The sequence below is a fragment of the Takifugu rubripes genome, chromosome 9 (genome assembly GCF_901000725.2).
Source record: "Takifugu rubripes chromosome 9, fTakRub1.2, whole genome shotgun sequence".
In the NCBI taxonomy this organism is placed as follows: domain Eukaryota; kingdom Metazoa; phylum Chordata; class Actinopteri; order Tetraodontiformes; family Tetraodontidae; genus Takifugu; species Takifugu rubripes.
The window spans coordinates 2,023,126-2,041,377 of record NC_042293.1 but is presented as its reverse complement, the minus strand read 5'-3'; the positions used below and the strand labels follow the sequence as shown (position 1 = coordinate 2,041,377).

The following is an 18,252-nucleotide window of genomic DNA, read 5'->3' as shown; positions in this document are numbered from 1 at the left end:
CGGTTTAAAATAGCGTTTTTGTTATTCCCACGGGGCTTTTTGGTGACGCTCTTTATTTTATTACAAATGGAAACATCCAGCCTCCTGCTGCTCTCTTCTGGGGGTCTGGAAATAATATTGCTGATTATTATTTTTTTCAAATTTAAGCAGCCCCATAAAGAATATATGTAACCGAAATTGTGTGTACAATGAAACAACCATCGGCGTGCTGTGGGTTTTCCCTGCGGCAGTGCGATGACGTCATTGTTCCACAATAAGAAAGACGCGTTTCCGGAGAGCAAAGGGTGGTTTAGAGGCTAATGTACACGACTGAGGACCGTGCACGAGCATGGAATCTATACGAGAGAGAAATACCCACATGTGTTCAACCACCTCTAAAGATTAAGCACATGCTGCATCTCAGTTCTGTTGTTAACTGTTTTGTCGTTGATTAAATTCAAAATGTTTTATGGTCACTGTTTTATTTCAATTATGAATAAAAGATTGTAGAAACGATCTGTAGGTTAAAATACAACACTTAAAATAAGGTTATACAATAATTAAATTTGTCCAAAAGAAGAGTTGACTGTGGCTCTACAGTCTTAAATGACATGTTAATATGTTATTGCAGGATTCACGATCAATGATCGAACACAATTGTTATTTGTTGCCAATTTTAAAATGTATTTAGCAAATAAAACCAATTCAAGATACAAATATTACAGAGCTCCGGGCCAGTTCATAACCCTACAATAACAAAGTCAATTGTCCGGGCATGAGGTCTGACAACCTAACTATCCCTTGACCCAGTCTTTTATAGAAACACATGCAAATTATTGATGCTAATTCAGTCCAATCCAGTCCTTCTGCTTGGGTGACCTCGTCTTCTTATTCCAGTCCCATTGGAGGCTGGTACAGTCCTTGTTCTCCATTGTTTCCCAAATGGCCAGGTCAAAGTTCACCTTCTTCCCGCAGATGAACTTATCAAGACCACTCTGCTGTCCAGTTTTACGATGGGTGTTTTACACCTTCAGCCTGACTGGCTCCTGCGATTACAACTGTCTAAACAACAATCATGTCATGGAAGGGTCACTGATCTTTATTACACTTGCTAATGTTCTACCATTCCTAACTTCTAAAGCACTTCTAACAGAAAACAGAAACATATGGTAGAACACATGGTAACAAGGTAAACACAATTCTCTTCAATTGCTTGATTTGTCTTTCAAATCGAGAAGTTGGCCTTTTTTTTTGATTGATGATGTTTCTCCAACCGTGTAAATCATTGGTCCATGTTTGTGTCCTCACAGCTCGGGTGGTGCTGCAGCAGATACTCAAACTTTCCACTGTTTACTTGATCCTCTTCAACACTGGCTAATTTGTTGAGTAACCTTTATACTGCAAAACTAATCAGCTAATCAAGCCCAAAACTAAAACAAAATCTTCCACTATATTTCACTGCTGTCCACTGAAAAGCTCCAGCCAACTTCTAAAGACAAGGTGTTATGTCTCACAAATAGGTCAAATGTAATACAAAAAAACGTTTCATTACAATTGTGGTAAATTTCTTCTGGTGGAAGTTGAGATGTGCTGATGAGAAAGGAATCTTCGTTGACACCGACTTGAGATGTTTATTGAAGAGAACAGTCAGGCATCAATCGGATGCTGCAGCTTGTCCGAGGGAGGTTTCGTGGTCCCGATGGTGAAGATCTCCGAAGTCTTTACTTCGGTAGCCCCTTTTATATGGTCAAGTAAACACACTCCTTTCTTCTGATCTCATGACACTATATGACCAACCACATGGTATAGCACAAACATGTGAGAGCACATGAGAGCACATTATAGCACCCGTAACAGGACTCATGTGGAACCTCTTCAGAAATTCGGAAACAGGGCCTACTGGGGATCAATACACAAGCTTCAGATACCACACAATGATCTTGACAATGTAAAGCACCTCCAATTTTTTGTCCCCCCACTCTTGGATAATTGAAATTAGACATCACTTATCACGTATTTCCTGATAAACCTAGGTATGTACAAAAGGATTTTAAATGAGAAAATCTTGTTCAAAAAGCACTCTGGATACTTTTAAAGGGGAAAAAAAGCCACAAAGCACTGATTGGAAAGAAACAAGTGTACATCAGAAAAATATCTCCCTGAAGAGAAAATTTGGACAGAATATTTTCCACGTTGAACCCTCCTGCAGCGTTGAAATTCCCATCCTGATTGGGGAACCTTTCCTGACCAGTTGCCAAGCATATAGTGTCCATTTTCAGATTCCTTTTTTCCAGGCCCCATGCTCCTGCTGACCATTGCACCTTTGCACTTGTTGTTGTCCATGTAATAAACTCAAACAGAGTTCTGAAATTCAGAGAATTTCCTTGTCGGTTGGCTATTGTTTGGATGTGCAAAGCTGGTTATCAACCTATCAACCAGAGAAAATCTGGGGAAACTTTCACCTCGGAGTGTTTATCTGTGAACCTTCCCAGTCTCTACATTTGTGCGTATGTGTGTGTGCGTGCGTGTGTCTGGGAGGTCAGTTTTAGTGTGGCTTTGTCACAAATTAAAGCATTTGGCACCACCAGAGCACCAAGGGTGCGTGAGATATCTCTTCTGAGTGTTTTCCACATGAATTGTTTGGGTTGGCAGAAGTGCAGCTATGTATTCGCAGACTAATCACTCAACCAGGCGATCAGCGGGCACATCCTGGTATTGTCCTGCTGAATGTGTTTGATGGTGTCAGTCTGCAGCCAGTGGACTGTGGATCATAGTAGGATTTTAGAAGAAATAACCTGGAAAGGGGTGGAGTGTTTCAGGAAAGCTTGCGACAACAGGGCAGGGGTATGCGTGCCTATAAAACTGCTCAACTGAGTGCCAGTCTTCATAACAAAGCATCACCTCTCAAGCTTATTAATCACGGCACTCAAGAATGTAAGGCACAAATGGTGTAACACTTCTACTCTGAGATACTGGATTGTGATACTGGATTAATTAAGTCATGGAGGTAAGACTGAATGCAGCATGTACGCAGTAATCATAGTATTTGTGATGTCTATATGACAGATGGGGAGGATTTAAAGTGTATTCATGTGTGTTTCAGGTGTGTATGAAGAAGTGGTTGCAAGAATTTTTACTTCTCCTGCACCTGACAGGTGATTCCAACTTTAGGTCTCATCAAAATCGATCGTCATGAAAGATTATAGTTCTCGACGTATGTTTATGTAATTTGTGTGTGCAGCTCTGGTGGCAGATGCGTCAGGCAGATGCAGCCTGTTTGGACGACACCACATTCACACCTTTGACGGGGTTCTATATGAGTTCCCTGGAGACTGCAGCTACCTGTTGGCTGGAGACTGCAAGCATCGAACCTTCACACTGCTGGGTGAGTCTCCCGGATGGTTTATGATATGAAATGCATCAGCTTGTCTTATCAGTCACATGGTGTCGCCATGCCGTGAGATTGATGCTCGGCGGGAACACAGCATGCATGTTTTCTGGAGGAATCTATCCCCAATTATATTCTTTTCTCCTTCCTTTGCCACTTCGGATTGATGCTGTATGGTTAAACTTTTAAATGTATCACCCACAGGTGATTTTGTTGATGGCAAAAGAACTGGAGTCACTTTGTTTCTGGGGGACGCATTTGAACTCCACCTGTCTGTAGACGGCCAGCTCTCACAAGGAGATAAGAGGTTGCATATTTGTGTGTGTGTGGGGGGGACAACCCATCATTTTCTGTGCTCTATTAGAAAAATGATGGACTGCAGATGTTTGACATTTGATTCCTGTCGCAGATTATCTCTGCCACATGCATCTCATGGCGTGTTTGTGGGCACGGAGCTTGGATTTTACAAACTCTCGAGTGAGGAGTTTGGCTTTACTGTTACCATTGATAACGCCGCTAACATCGCCCTGACTCTGACCAAACACCACGCCAATCACACCTGCGGCCTCTGTGGCAACTTCAACACCGACTCAGCTGACGAGTATACTGCTCAGGAAGGTAAGGCCACGTGGGTCTTTTGGTCAAAAAGTCTGAAACGATGCATGTAAATAAAATAGTGTGAAAGTATGAAGGGTTCATTAGCAGCAGAACCTAGGAAATGAGTCACCAGCACAGAAACAGGAAGAATAGCAACTTGTTACAGGAAAGGAAAGCTAGAGAAACAGACATGGTAGGATGAGATTAAGAAGATATCTATCATCTACGGGTGTGTGTTCTTGAACTTGCCCCATGTTGAGTACTAAAATATGCATTCTACTAGCAAAGTGAGAACATTTTTGCAACATTTTTGCTGGTTGTCACAAGTTCAAAGGACTGTTTCAAAGTTTGAGAGTATTATGTTCATGACAGCCCTCACAAAGCTAGAAGTACAATGATGTGTGTGTGCGTCTGTGTTTAGGATTCCCAACTGAAGACAGCTATGACTTTGCAAACTCATGGGCTGTGAAAGGGGCTGATCAGATTTGCCAGCGTGTGTCAAATCACGGTTTATCCTGCAATGGCTCAAAAGACTCCTCACTGGTGAGAAGAGAACACACACACACACACACACACACACACACACACACACACACACACACACACACACACACACACAGACGTTGCATATTACATCATAATTTTGACCTGGTTCATTTTTACCATGTACAACACAAACTTTTGTCATTCTTCTTCTCAAATTTTACTTTTTCTCATGTTTGCACACGTTTCAAAAATAAAGTGCTGCTGTGTGTTTTATCATTGTCTAATATTGGAAATTGTTAACTGTCTGCTGCTCTGTAACCTGTACAGTAGTTTGCTGAATGTAGGTGGGCTGGTAGTTTGAGTTTTGTATCATGTAAACACCCGCATGAAAACAGTCAACTCTTTATGTTAATATGAAACCATCAGATACTATCAGCACACTCATTTTGTATGAATTTCAGCCTGTTTTTGATTTTGGTCATCTTTGTTATACTTCCTGTCTTTACGAAGTTGCTTTGATATGTAGCTCTGCGTTTAAGGAGCGCTCCATTCTTTGCTGCTTCTCATCCAAACTTAGTGCTTTCAATCAATCTGCCATCCTATCTCCTCTCTTACGTCATTCTCAGAGGCACCCCACATTTTGCAACTGACCCTAAGGTTTGTAGCCAGTTTCAGTTTTTTATTCCTGCATGTGTTTTTGTAGATCCTGTCCGGGTGTAGAAAGCTGCAGACGTCCAGCGTTTTTCTCCGCTGCGCTCATCTGGTCTCTCCTGAGGCGTTTGTGTTGCTGTGTGAGCAAGAGGTGTGTTACTGTGACCAGACAGACGGTGAAGACTGTTACTGTCCATTCCTGCTGGAGTTCGCTCGTACTTGTCATGCACATGGGGTGCCTCTTCATGGCTGGCAAGAGGAAAGCCAGTGCTGTAAGCTACACAATCAATGGAAAAAGCAGCTGTCAATTTAAATGAATAAACTAATTAGATTTATGGGATGTGTTACTCAGTCCCCAAATGTCCAACTGGGATGCAGTACAGTGAATGCGCCAAGTCCTGCTCCACAACCTGTCACAGTCTCAATATTCAGGAGGTCTGTAAGGAAGACTGCATGGATGGCTGCAGATGCCCCGGTAACCTCCCACTGGCTGCCTCTCTTCTCTCTCACACTGGTGCTCGTGGTAACGCCTGTGTTTTTCAGTGGGTAAAGTTTTGGACGGTACCCGCTGTGTGGAGGTATCCCAGTGTTCCTGCGTGCACATGGGTCGACATTTCCCGCCTGGATCCTCCATCTCTCAGGACTGCAACACCTGGTGAGAAAACAGTGACATGCATAAATGCACAAACCCTTGGCTCCTGCTGACTGAACCGTAACTTTCCTGCAGCGTGTGTCGCCATGGTTCCTGGGAATGCACCAATGAAGGATGCCCTGGTGAGAGAGAGAGACAAACAGCATTATTTAACGATGTTCATTCCTTGGTTAAAACAACAATCAATTATTGCTCGTATTCACTGTTTTGCATTCGCTCCCTTTATCCAGGCGAGTGTTTGGTGGTCGGTCAGTCTCACTTCAAGACGTTTGACAACAAGTTTTTCACCTTCACCGGCCGCTGCCAGTACTTGCTGTCAAGAGACTGTGTGGATAACAGCTTTTCTGTCATTATCGAGAATGTGCAGGTAATTTGGTGTATATCCTCTGTAAGTCTGCTTTCTTTTTTTTCTCTCTCAATGTGCGGAATTTGGGTGTTTTCTTCCAGTGTGCTGATGATGAGGTTGCCGTATGCACGCGCTCAGTAACACTCAGTCTGCCCTCCCTGGAGGACATGACAGTGAAGCTTAAGCACGGAGGACTCGTCTCTGTCAATAGCATGGACATCCAGACGCCAATGCACCATGGTATGCTATGGGAATATAAATCAGGTCTTCACACCTTGAGTATTATTGATAAAGTAAATTTTCTTCTTTGTCATTTCACTCACAACAAAAGGCAATAGCAACCATTATTTCACCTACATATTACTTGCTTTGTTTTTAATCGATGTGCAACTTCACAGGTCACCTGCATATCCAGAGGTCTGTTCAGTCTGTTCATGTAAAGTTTGGAGATGACCTCCGCCTAGACTGGGATGGACGTGGTCGCGTATTGTTTAAGGTTGGAATAATCCAAATATCTGTAGTGATGGTGTTTTGTTTTTTTTTCTCAAAATGACAGCTATCTAAATACAGGACTAACTTTTCTTAATCTCCTCAGCTGGGACCACAATGGGCAGGAAAGACCTGTGGTCTCTGTGGAAACTACAATGGTAACCAAGGTGATGACTTCTTGTCTGGCTCTGGCCTGGTTGAGGCTGGTCCTCAGGCTTTTGGCCAGTCTTGGAGGATCAATGGTGACTGTGACTCTGGCCACAAATATGAGAATGACCCATGTGCTGTCAACCCTAAAAGAGGTAAAACACACCTATGATGCACCATCATCATCAAGACCAAACTGGGAAATAAATAAATACCCAAACAGCACTCCAGCAAATTATCACTTACCTCTTCTTATATTATGTCTTTTAGTGCGCTTTGCGGAGGAAGCGTGTTCAGTGATCCTGTCGGACGAGTTCAGCGCGTGCCATTTTTTGTTAAACCCCGGGCCGTTCCAGCGGATCTGTCGCTATGATGTGTGTGCCTGTGTGGACAGCGAGGAGTGCCTCTGCACTGCTCTGTCTGCATATGCAGCAGCCTGTGCTGCCAGAGGAGTGCTACTCAGCTGGAGGTCCCACTCGCTCTGCGGTAACTCTGCATGACAGCACATTTATCTGACCATACAGGAACCCAGCAGAGAAATCAGAATATCAATCTGTGCTAAACTACACACTACAGTAGAGGAAATTACAAATCCATCATAATTCCCCACTAATTGACTAGACCTTCCAGTAACACTCGGCTGGTTTGATTTTTCCCAGAGATGAAGTGCACTGGGGGTCAGGTGTACGAAGCCTGTGGGAGTGTGTGCCAAAGAACGTGTCGTTCTTTGTCTGGGTTGGAACCGGGCTGTAAGGGCGAGAAGGCATGCGAGGAGGGCTGCTTCTGTCCTGCAGGGAAATACCTCAGCGATTCAGGAGAATGCGTGACGGCCGACCTGTGTACCTGTCTGCACGACGGACAGCTCTACCAGCCTAACGACATTTACGCGGATCACAACAGCATCTGGTTAGTGACTGCTGTGTTCTGGAACGTCAAAGACAGTTTTCCTGCATGCGGATTTCAATATCTAACTTTTATTTTAGCCAATGTGAGAAGGGGGCGATGCACTGCAGCTCCCCTGAAACGAGCGCTTCACTGTCTGACCTCTTCTACGACGACGACTTCACACCATCCAGAGGTGCAATGTGAGCTGGGTAGTTTGGCCCGTTTTCTGAAACACATAACAAGTCATATTACTTTTCTTGTTTGCAGTGCGGAGGTCAGCTCAGTGTGCACCTCCGCTCATCCGTTCAAACTGCGATGTTGGAGAAAATGGTCTTGAATGTGCCAGAACGTGTCAGAATCTGGATCTACCCTGCGTCAGTCTTTCCTGCATCCCTGGCTGCCTATGCCCTCCTGGCACAGTAGGTGGCGTGTTGTTTTGCACGGGTGTGTTGAAAAACACTGCAGCATCTTCTAAAATCAAACATGCTGATCGACTAATTTCAGGTCCGTAATCGCAAAGACTGCATCGCACCTGAACAGTGTCCATGTTACCATAACAACAGGCCATACACGTCAGGGCAGTCTATAGCAGTAGACTGCAACACTTGGTAAAACACGTTCATACCATCGGATGTGAAACAGCTGCACTCTGCTCACGTTGGGAGTTTTTGTCGCTTGCAGTGTGTGTGAAAACAGGAAGTGGCGCTGCACAGAAAAAGTGTGTGATGGTGTGTGCCGAACTGTGGGTGAGAGCCACTACATCAGCTTTGATGGCCTCAAATATTCCTTCCCTGGCCTCTGCCAGTATGTTCTGGTCCAGGTAAGAGATAAAAAAAAAGACATTTTGCTGATGTCAAAAATGGGGGGAAGTGGTTTATTTATTGGTCTCAGATATGAATGAATTACATTCAGAACAGTTCATATTTAGGCCATGTCTTCAGTGTCTGAGTTTCAATGAGAAGAGACAGTTAGATGGTCAATGTCTCCCCTGTTTTTTCACCACTCTTCACCCTTTCATGTTTCTCATCCAACATTTATCTTGAATTAACTTCCATACGTTGCCAGGATATGTGTAATGGCGAGGAGGGTTCATTCAGGGTGCTGGTGGAGAATGAAGCCTGTGGCCTCATAGGACGTCGTTGTGCAAAATCTGTCAGAATCTACTACCATGGAGGCTTGATTGTAATGGAAAAAGGAGAGGTAAGATTAATTTATCAAATAAAAAGAAGAGCCAGAAATGGCGTTGTGCAATAACAATATAAGAAATATTTTTTTGAGACCCATTTTTTTTCTTCACTTTTTCACTGCAAGTCATTCTGGTTTGCAGGTGAAGATGAAGAAGCCGGTGTTGCAGAGCTCACAGGTGGAGATCATCCGATCTGGACAGTTTTACACTCTGCTGCTGGGGAAACAAATCTCCCTCAGCTGGGACAGGGGAACTCGACTCCTGGTTCACATCTCCGCCCAGTACAGGGTACAGATTTGGTCCTGCCTGAGTTTTGACATGAATCTTAATCGTTTTTTGTGTTTTTAACCAAATATCTGTGCCAAATGCATGCTGTGGGTTGCAGGACCGGGTGTGTGGCCTGTGTGGTAACTTTGATGGGAATGTCAACAATGATTTGATGAGCAGCAACAACCAGCTGGAGGTGGACTCCTCCCACTTTGGAAACTCCTGGAAAGTTAGTCCCAGCTGTGCTGATGTCACACAGGTAACATCTGGGCTGAAACTGAAGGACCACACTTATTATTCAGTGTTGATGTATTACATGTGCTGCATGGTGCTTTGATACCTAAATCATAATGAGAATCTGAAAATCTGACAAAACTTACTTTGCGTATGTAGATACCTCCACCTTGCAGCCACAACATTGTCAAGTTGGTAACAGTAGAACAGTCTTGCCGCGTCATCACTGGTCCTCTTTTTAAAGAATGTAACAGCCAGGTGAGTGTAACGATGCAAGAAATAACATCACTCATATTATCAGTTTATGACTCCACCATTTTAAAAAAAAACTTTTCCTGTGTGGCCGCAGGTGGATGCAGAGCCTTATGTAGATATGTGTGTGGAGGCAGCCTGCTCTTGTACATCGGTGGGTGATTGCGCATGTTTCTGTGATGTCATTGCTGCATATGCTCAGGCCTGCTCAGAGAAAGGTGTATCCATCAGCTGGAGATCCAATGAGCTCTGCCGTGAGTTCTCACAAATCCGCTGGTATAGGTCACAGTTTTGCTCCATTATTATTAAAATTTTATCATCCCACTCAACATTTTTCAGCTGTGAGCTGTGAAGAGATGAATCCAAGGAATGCAGTCTCAGGGGAGGAGTTATGCCAGTGGAGGTATAATACCTGTGGCCCTGCCTGTCCAGTCACCTGCCAGCACCCAGATCCCCTCCACTGTTCACTGTCATGTGTGGAAGGTTGCCATGCCTACTGTCCTCCAGGTGCCAAAATATGTCCCACACATACAGTACAATGCCAAATACAGATGGATGCATTGCTTTTTTTTAACTTGCTTCAACATTTTGAAGGCCAACTACTGGATGAGGTAGCCATGCGTTGTGTAAATCCGTCAGAGTGTCAGGTGTGTATTCACGAAGGTCAGAGAATCTCACATGGCAACAAGGTCATCCTAAACCACGATGATCCCGAACACTGTAAAATATGGTACGACTGCATCACACACATGGACTTGCTGTACATGTTTAGATTTCTCTTCCATGATAAATAACTAAGACTTTACCACCTGCTTTTGAAGCCACTGTGACAAGAACACCCTGAGCTGTGAGGATTGTACCTCCCTGGCCATGGTCACTACTCCCACACCAAATCCTGCCTATATCACCTTCACGACCGCACCCTTCACCACACTGATGCCTGAGGGCATGTGTGACCGAGCTATGGATCTTGCATTCCTGCTGGATGGCTCGATGGCCCTGAGCGAAGATGAATTTCGAGCAACAAAAGATTTCATCCTGGCGGTGATTGAACCATTTCGCATGGGTTCAGCTCACACTCGAGCGACAGTGTTGCTCTACCACTCTGGAGTTAAAACATATGACCTGCAGGTAAAGGAATTACATTAAATCTATAATAAAATGTCAGGAAAACATCTCACAGACGTTCTACTGACTGTCTGTATTTTATTCATTCAGGTTCAGAAGTGGCTGTTTAAAAAGAATGTTCATGAACTGCATTACACTGGAGGAGACGCAGCCTTCTTGAACGAGGCCATCAAGTATCTGGTTATCAACATCTATGACAAAAATAAACGACCCAACGCCGGCCGCGTTGCTATCATCTTGACTGCGAGCACCAACCCTCGGTCAGATCGGGGGCTCACAAAGCTGCTGCGGAAGAAAGAGATCACCACGCTAACGGTGGCGCTGGGTCCTGGGGTGAACATGCAGCAGATTAATGACATCACCAAAGTCAGCCCAGACAACAGGGCCTATGTGCTTAGCAGCACAGGGGAGCTCAATGATCATCTGTTAGAGCTAACAGATTACCTCTGCACCTTGGGAATGGAACCAGAAGTACCAAAACCTGCCACCACGACCTTGGCTCCTGGTCTGAAGCCCAAGCCCACCTCACCTGCTGGCCTGTCTCCAAAGACCAAAGCCTCCAGCTTTCCTACCAAAGATGTGACTTTCATCTTAGAGGGCTCCGACTCTGTCGGGGAGGCCGACTTTAACAAGACGCTTGTCTTCTTGGAAAATGTCATCTCACAGCTGACAGAGAAGGAGGAGGTGATTCGTATCACTGTAATCCAGTACTCTGTCACAGTCACCATGGAGATTAGTCAGTGGGAGCTGAGGCAGCACAGAGACCTGTTGCTGCGACGTCTGAGGGAGATTCGGTGGAGGGGTGGCAGTAAAACAAACACAGGAGCAGCTGTCACAAATGTCGAGAAACTGACTACAGACCAGCCTTTAGGTAAACCCAAACCTTCTCAGCTGGTCTTCCTCATCACAAAAAACCCTCCTACTGACATAGTGACGCGTACAGTGGACATTTATCCCATTGGCGTCGGGCGAGGGGTGCAGGAGGTTGACTTGTTTCCATTCAGTACCCCCCGCAAACCAATGATAGTGAGCGGCTATGATGAACTGATGGCTCTAGTCCGCATAGTGGTGAACATCACGAGCTCTACAGTAACACCCCGCTCACCCACGCTGCCACCCCTGAAGGTCCCAAAACTGTCCAAGCTGCCACCCTCAGGTGAACAACTCTCATTGCACTTATTTAGCGGAAACACAGCCACCATCCTTTATTTATTTGAAAATTCTTTGCACAGTGCCGTGTAAGAAACCATTGGACGTGCTGTTCCTGCTAAAGGCTGGAGAGCAGCTTGAGGATATGAAAACGTTTGTCAAAGACTTCATCAACAGTGCTGACATAGGTACGTGCCTAACCATCAAGTTTGGTTGAAATGTTTGGAGCTACTTAAAGCAAAAAAGACTTTTAATTAAAATCTTTAACTACAGGTATAGATCCCCTGCCTTTCTACACTAATAGTAATGATTGATAATGTTTCCAGGGACTAATGGCACTCAGGTGAGTGTTGTTCAATATGGTGCTGCAAACACAGAAGAGGTCATGTGGAGGACGGAACAGCGAAAAGCTAACCTCCTCCACTTGGTGGAGGACATTCCGAGAAGGACTGCCGCTGCCCCTGCGCTAGGTATTGGACACAGCAGCAAACACATCGACCCACAACGATGCCAACTGGTGCTGCCCACCTGCTCTGCTCTTTTGCAGGTTCCGCCCTGCATTTCGCCGTGCAGATGGCTACTTCATCAGTCAGCGGAGGAAGAGCCGGCGTGGCCAAGGCTGTGGTGATGCTGGTGACTGATACATCTACTGATGATGTTAAAGAGGCAGCAAATGAAGCGCTGGCAGCAGGTCAAATGCACAGTCAACATTAGATTAACCATCCAAAATCCCCTTCTAGTGTAGTTCCACTGGTACGAGTCTCATTTCCTTCTAGGTGTGTCAGTTTTCCCCATTGGAGTGGGACCGAACTACGACAGGAACCAGCTTAGTCTTCTTGGCCGCCATCACAATCAAGACAACATGCTTCACCTGAACAGTATGGATCAACTTCTAATGTTGCTGACTCTGGACCACAGTTATATAGAAAGAATATGCAGAGGTGCGTACACATCATATACACCCGAGTTTATATTTCCTGGTAAGAGCCTAAAAACATACCCTTTTTAATTGTGTTTCAGCTGGGACAGGGGTGTGTGTTGATGATAACGGGAAGGAGAGGAAGGTGAGGAACACTTGCTACAGAGGCAGCACATTACCAAAGTGGCTCACAGCCATTAATGTGCAGCGTTAACATGTTTTCAGCCTGGGGAGTCGTGGATGCTGGAGGATGGCTGCCACTCTGTTCTGTGCCAACCTAGTGGAGAAATGACCATGAAGAACCTCAAAGTCAGCTGTGACAGCCTGGAGCCACCAGCCTGTAGCAACAATATGCCACCTGTCAGAGTTCAGGAGACCTGTGGATGCCGCTGGGAATGTCCATGTAAGCACATCAAAAGGATTACACAGTTTCTCATTTCAGCTCATTTCCCACTTGGGTTGTGAACAAAGACTAGTGTGTATTCTATTTATGACTATTGGATGCCACATCTCTCTGATGGCTCTATTAATACTCTCTGTCTCCTCACCGTGTGGACAGGCATGTGTATGGGCAGCTCCACCAATCATGTGGTGAGGTTTGATGGCTTGGCACTCCGGCTGAATAGGGAGGGTTCATGTACGTACACACTGCTGACTGTCAGCAAAGGTGCCAGTAAGGGGTCAGAGGTCAAACTTCACACTGGACCTTGCCAACGTTCAAATAATTACAACCAGGTTTGCATGAAAGCCATAGAGGTGAACCACGGGCCGCATAAGCTGATGCTAAAGGACGATATGACGGTGAGATTAGTTTTGGTGCATCAGGGTACATGCAGTGAACTCCTAAGAAACATTCAATGTGTTGAATTGTGCAGGTAACAATCGATGGAGAAGAAATTGCGCTGCCTCGGCAGTACGCAGGTCTAGAGCTGGTAAGTTATGGAGGCGTGATGCTCCAGCTTAAATCGGATCCTGACTACCACCTGAGTTTCACGCCGCACACCAATGAGTTCACCATCACAGTGCCCAGCTCTGCCACCATGGGACACACTGCTGGGCTTTGCGGTAACATATGTCTATAGAATTTCCTAGATCATCTCAGTTTATCAGCTTGTGTCACACTCACTCTCCTTCAACATCTGCTCTTTCCCTTCATCTATCACCCAGGTGCCTGCGGAGAAGATAAACTCAATGTCCTTTCTTTACGTAACGGCAGCACAACCACAGACCAGCCTGGGTTTGTCTCAGACTGGGCTGACAATAAAGATGGTGCAACGTGTAAATCAATAAAGAGTGCTGTCTGTGTGGCTGGGGCAGCAATGGGATGCCAGGCCCTGCGTTCTGAGGTGTTCGAACCCTGCCACGCGCACATTCCTGTCCAGGTGTTCCTTTCCAAGTGTGAGGAACAGGCGTGCAAGCAGTCAGACGTGTGCGAGCTTATTTCAGCCTATGCCCGCCTCTGTAGGGAGAGGGGTGTGTGCATTGACTGGAGGGGCCCCCACCTCTGCCGTGAGTCGGTTTTTAGTGCATGTGTTTCAGGACACACCCAAATTGAACAAAACTAAACTTTTGCCTGGTCTGTTTGTTGTAGCGTTACAGTGTCCCGGCTCCATGGAGTATGATGCATGTCGCACAGGGTGCATAGAGGACTGCAGTACCCTACAGATGTTGCCAAGCGACTGGTGGGTTGCCAGGGGTAACCAGTCAGCATGTATGGACACACCCACAGAGGGTTGTTTCTGTCCAGGAGGTACTCTTTTACATCATGGCCAATGTGTGTCACCTGAGGCATGCAGGCAGTGTGTGGAACAACAGGGACGCACATACGGGGTAAGACACATGCAAACACCCACAAGTCGGGTCTTTTAATTAAAATCAAGATTATAAAAACTGGTAAAAGACCCTTTCTAAAGGAATTAAATGGCGCAACTGTTGAAGGTGTGAAGGTCTTTTACAGTGTGCTGCTAGTGCCCTCTAGTGTTGATTTGTAATACAGTAGGTACTTAAAATGAATATGGCTTGTCTTGTTTGTACAGTACATGCAAAGCTGGGTGCCAGAGGAGAACCCATGTTTGATTTGTATGTGCTTAGACCATCAACACATTAATTGCACTGCCAGACCCTGCAATGACATTAAAGGCAAGCTTCTTTTTGGTGCTCTTTTCATTTGATAAACATTTGCTAACATTTTACTATTACCAGTACTATGTTGTTGTGCATTAAACATGTAAAGCTTTTGCTGTACATGTATACAGCTCCTGTGTGTGGACCTTGTGAAGTCCTGAGGAAGAAGAGTGATTCAAAGTGCTGTCCAGAGTATGAGTGTGGTATGTGGCAGCATTACTTCACTCGTACTAAGAACCACAATCAGATCAAATGCACGTGCGTCAATAAAACAATTTAGCCTGGCTTAATTTTTTAATCAACATTCATGTGACCTTTTAGCATGTGATCTGGTGAATTGTGACCCTCCTGAAGTACCCTTTTGTGAAGATGGTCAGACTGTTGTTCTGAAAAATCCGGGAGAGTGCCAGCCTATTCACGAGTGCGGTATGACATCTAATCTGTCTTTCTCTGTTATATTTAAGTTGTCTACATGCAGAGAAACAGAGAGAGAGAGAGAGAGTACACAGATGTAATGTCGTTTACATTATTTTTTCCTACAACAGTCTGCAAAAAAGAAGAGTGCTCCCGTCAGGCTCCCCCTGATTGCCCTGCACATCGCCGGCTGTCAATAAAAAAGACAAAGTGCTGCGATGTGCTTGAATGTGTGTGCAACTGCCAGAACTTCACCCAATCCTGCGCTGCTGGTTTCATCACAACCTCCAGTACCAATGACTGTGGCTGCACAGAAACATCCTGCCTGCCAGACAAAGTGAGTCTGTATACAGTATATGGATTTATAATCTGTCCACCTTTCTCATGCTGTAAATGTACCTGTTTTAAAATTTTGTCTGTAGGTTTGTGTGGTGGGGGGTGTGGTTCACCCATTAGGAACCACATGGGAAGAGGGGTGTGAGAAATGCAGCTGCACCCAGCTGAAGGACAAAACCGGGTCCCTCTACTTGGCTCAGTGTTCACCACCCGTGTGTGATCGAACATGCCCTCAGGTGAGCTGCACAAAATGCCAAACATGGACTTTTGTGTAATGCTTTTAATTAATTTATAACTATTGGGAATAATTATACATTCCAGGGCTCTACATACACTCAGTCCAATAGCGAGTGCTGTGGGAAGTGCACACCAACCAGCTGCGTGGAGTCAAAGGGGGAGATGCGAGGGGACTCTCTGATTGGGGCAAAATTGAGACGTGTATGTATGTCTAGGACAACTATGACAAATTTAAAGTCCCTCTGCTCTTTAGGTCTGAATTATTATGTATTTTCAGCTACAATTAAGTAAGTAAATAATCCTAGGAGGTTTTTTCCCCCTCGCTGCGCCACATAATTGAAATGAACTTTGAATGTTGTTTTATGCTGATTCAGTTGTTTCTCTTGTTCTGTATTTAATTTGAAAGTTTTTCTCTCTCTCTCTAGATTGGAGAGGTGTGGCAGTCTCCACACGATAAGTGTGTGTTACAGCAGTGTGTGAAAGTAAATGATGAGGCGATCATCTCTGCAACAAATGTCAGCTGCCGCCCTGTGGAGACCCCGTCGTGCCCACTGGGAACAGAGCTGCGCTGTAACACCGAGGACTGCTGCCCGTGGTGTCACTGCGGTAAACACACTTATGCCATGATCAAAGACAAAAAACAAAAACCTTGACCACTAGATGGCTCTGTCTTACTGGATTTACACTGGTAATGTGCCTTAATGTGGCTGTACCAGCCCTGGTGTATGATCATAGACTGGTTAATGAAAGAATGTCAATAAAAGTACATGTGCATTTCTCCCTGCAGCTCCTCTGGATGCCTGCGTACTCAACCACACTCTGATAGGAGTAAGGCAGCCTTATTTATACACCCTAAGAATTTGAAAAAACAATGTTTTAACTGCGTTTTGTGTGTGTGTGTGTGTGTGCGTGTGTGTGTGGGTGTAGGCTGGGGAGAGGTTGATGATCGATGTTTGCACACACTGTGAGTGTGCCGTGGAAGACGGTGCGATGAAAAAATATAAACTGTCGTGCAGGAGAATCACATGCCCCAAGTGCCCAATGGTAACTATTATCAGTTGTTGTCATTCCCATCAAGGGGTTAGCAAACTGTTAATTACAGAGAGTAAATCTTTTAATGAATTGCACTTTAAGACAATATGGCACTCATGGTTTTCTAATAATTAAGCTTAATGCTTTTAGGGATACATCCTTAAAAAGGAGGAAGATGTTTGCTGTGGTCACTGTGTTCCCACGGCCTGTTTCATGAAAAGACCTGATGGGAAGCAAATCAGTGTACCGGTATGGCAAAGAACAACGAATTCTTCTTTTCTGTACAAACATGATCATTCACATTTCATTAGCATACCTATAACTGCTAATATCCAGACATGTTTTACACCCATCTACAACAAAATGTAAAATATTATGTTGTACTTTGGAACTACTCAGATGTACTTAATTCTTGGCGTGTTTGAAATATTTTCCCATTATTCATTAACATTTTAACCAGACAGATTAAGGTTTCTGGGAGGGACATCATGAGTTTATCCTGGTGTGTATTTCCTGCTGCAGGTGAACACCACTCAGGAAGATGGGTGTTACACTTACACCTGCAGCTTGAACAGTAATGGAGAGCTTGTGCTGCTGACCAAAGTTACCACCTGTCCTCCTTTTAACCGCCAAACTTGCCTGGACCAGGGGGTATGATTGCTGTCCAAATCGCCCTCCGACCTGTCTCACAGTATCCCCAAAGTCACTGCACCTCACACTGGTTAGAAATCTTTTCTTCTTTTGGCTTTCAGGGCAAAGTAAATAAGATTGGAACCACCTGCTGCGAGACATGTAAGTTTTTATCTCTGCAAAAGTGCTGTGTGGTCGTAATAATTTAAGAGCGTGTGTCCACCTGTGAAGGTACGGAGCCAGAGTGTAAGACGACGGTGGGGACGCTCAACTACATCAAAGTGGATGACTGCCAGTCAGAACAACAGATAGAGCTGCACTACTGTGAGGTCTGTGGATCGGCCGACGAGTGGAGTCACAACCCATCCAGTGGAGTCATAACCCCATGTCTGTCTGTCTGTCTCTCAGGGCAAATGTCCCAGTAAGTCCATCTACTCCCTGGAGAAGGCTGCTGTGGAGCAACAGTGTGTGTGTTGTTCTGCAGTGAAGACAGAACCTCTCAGCGTTCCCATCCTGTGCACTAACGGCACCCGCGGCCATCACACAGTCCTGTCTGTCACTGCCTGTGACTGTCTCTCTAGACAGTGCACTTAAAGAGAGAAGGAGAACATATATGTTTATCCAAGGGAAATGTTGTATATCCATGTAAACCAACCATATCACAATTAACAATAAACTCCAATTTGTGTTCTTCTATAACTACATTTTGCCTGTCATTTGTTTT

At 45.0% G+C, this 18,252-nt stretch overlaps 1 protein-coding gene across 2 annotated transcripts; it reads left to right on the top strand.

The window, feature by feature from the left end:
- The first annotated feature begins 2,846 nt into the window (after positions 1–2,846).
- On the top strand, positions 2,847–18,230 carry vwf (von Willebrand factor). 2 transcript variants are annotated; one of them, XM_011606862.2, is made up of 53 exons: positions 2,847–2,986; positions 3,083–3,134; positions 3,221–3,364; positions 3,572–3,674; positions 3,777–3,985; positions 4,386–4,507; positions 5,154–5,373; positions 5,454–5,576; positions 5,645–5,756; positions 5,829–5,875; positions 5,984–6,120; positions 6,201–6,339; positions 6,498–6,595; positions 6,695–6,890; positions 7,006–7,221; positions 7,395–7,641; positions 7,719–7,813; positions 7,888–8,039; positions 8,125–8,228; positions 8,302–8,440; positions 8,686–8,820; positions 8,948–9,094; positions 9,192–9,332; positions 9,467–9,565; positions 9,657–9,813; positions 9,899–10,066; positions 10,154–10,289; positions 10,381–10,690; positions 10,778–11,843; positions 11,920–12,024; positions 12,163–12,306; positions 12,384–12,527; positions 12,613–12,777; positions 12,857–12,900; positions 12,981–13,158; positions 13,315–13,556; positions 13,631–13,820; positions 13,923–14,264; positions 14,347–14,585; positions 14,792–14,894; positions 15,011–15,082; positions 15,201–15,305; positions 15,425–15,630; positions 15,716–15,865; positions 15,951–16,067; positions 16,292–16,472; positions 16,654–16,694; positions 16,794–16,910; positions 17,049–17,147; positions 17,421–17,549; positions 17,651–17,690; positions 17,760–17,857; positions 17,937–18,230. In XM_011606862.2, the coding sequence occupies exons 1-53, from the start codon at positions 2,981–2,983 to the stop codon at positions 18,120–18,122; spliced, it is 8,457 nt and encodes a 2,818-aa protein (XP_011605164.2). In that variant the 5' UTR covers positions 2,847–2,980; the 3' UTR covers positions 18,123–18,230.
- The last annotated feature ends 22 nt before the right edge of the window (positions 18,231–18,252 follow it).

Bases quoted from the DNA above. Each gene is read 5' to 3' on its own strand.
- vwf (XM_011606862.2), top strand. The intron at 5,757-5,828 runs GTGAGAAAACAG...ACTTTCCTGCAG, and splicing joins TCTCAGGACTGCAACACCTG to CGTGTGTCGCCATGGTTCCT. The intron at 15,306-15,424 runs GTATGACATCTA...TTCCTACAACAG, and splicing joins CCAGCCTATTCACGAGTGCG to TCTGCAAAAAAGAAGAGTGC.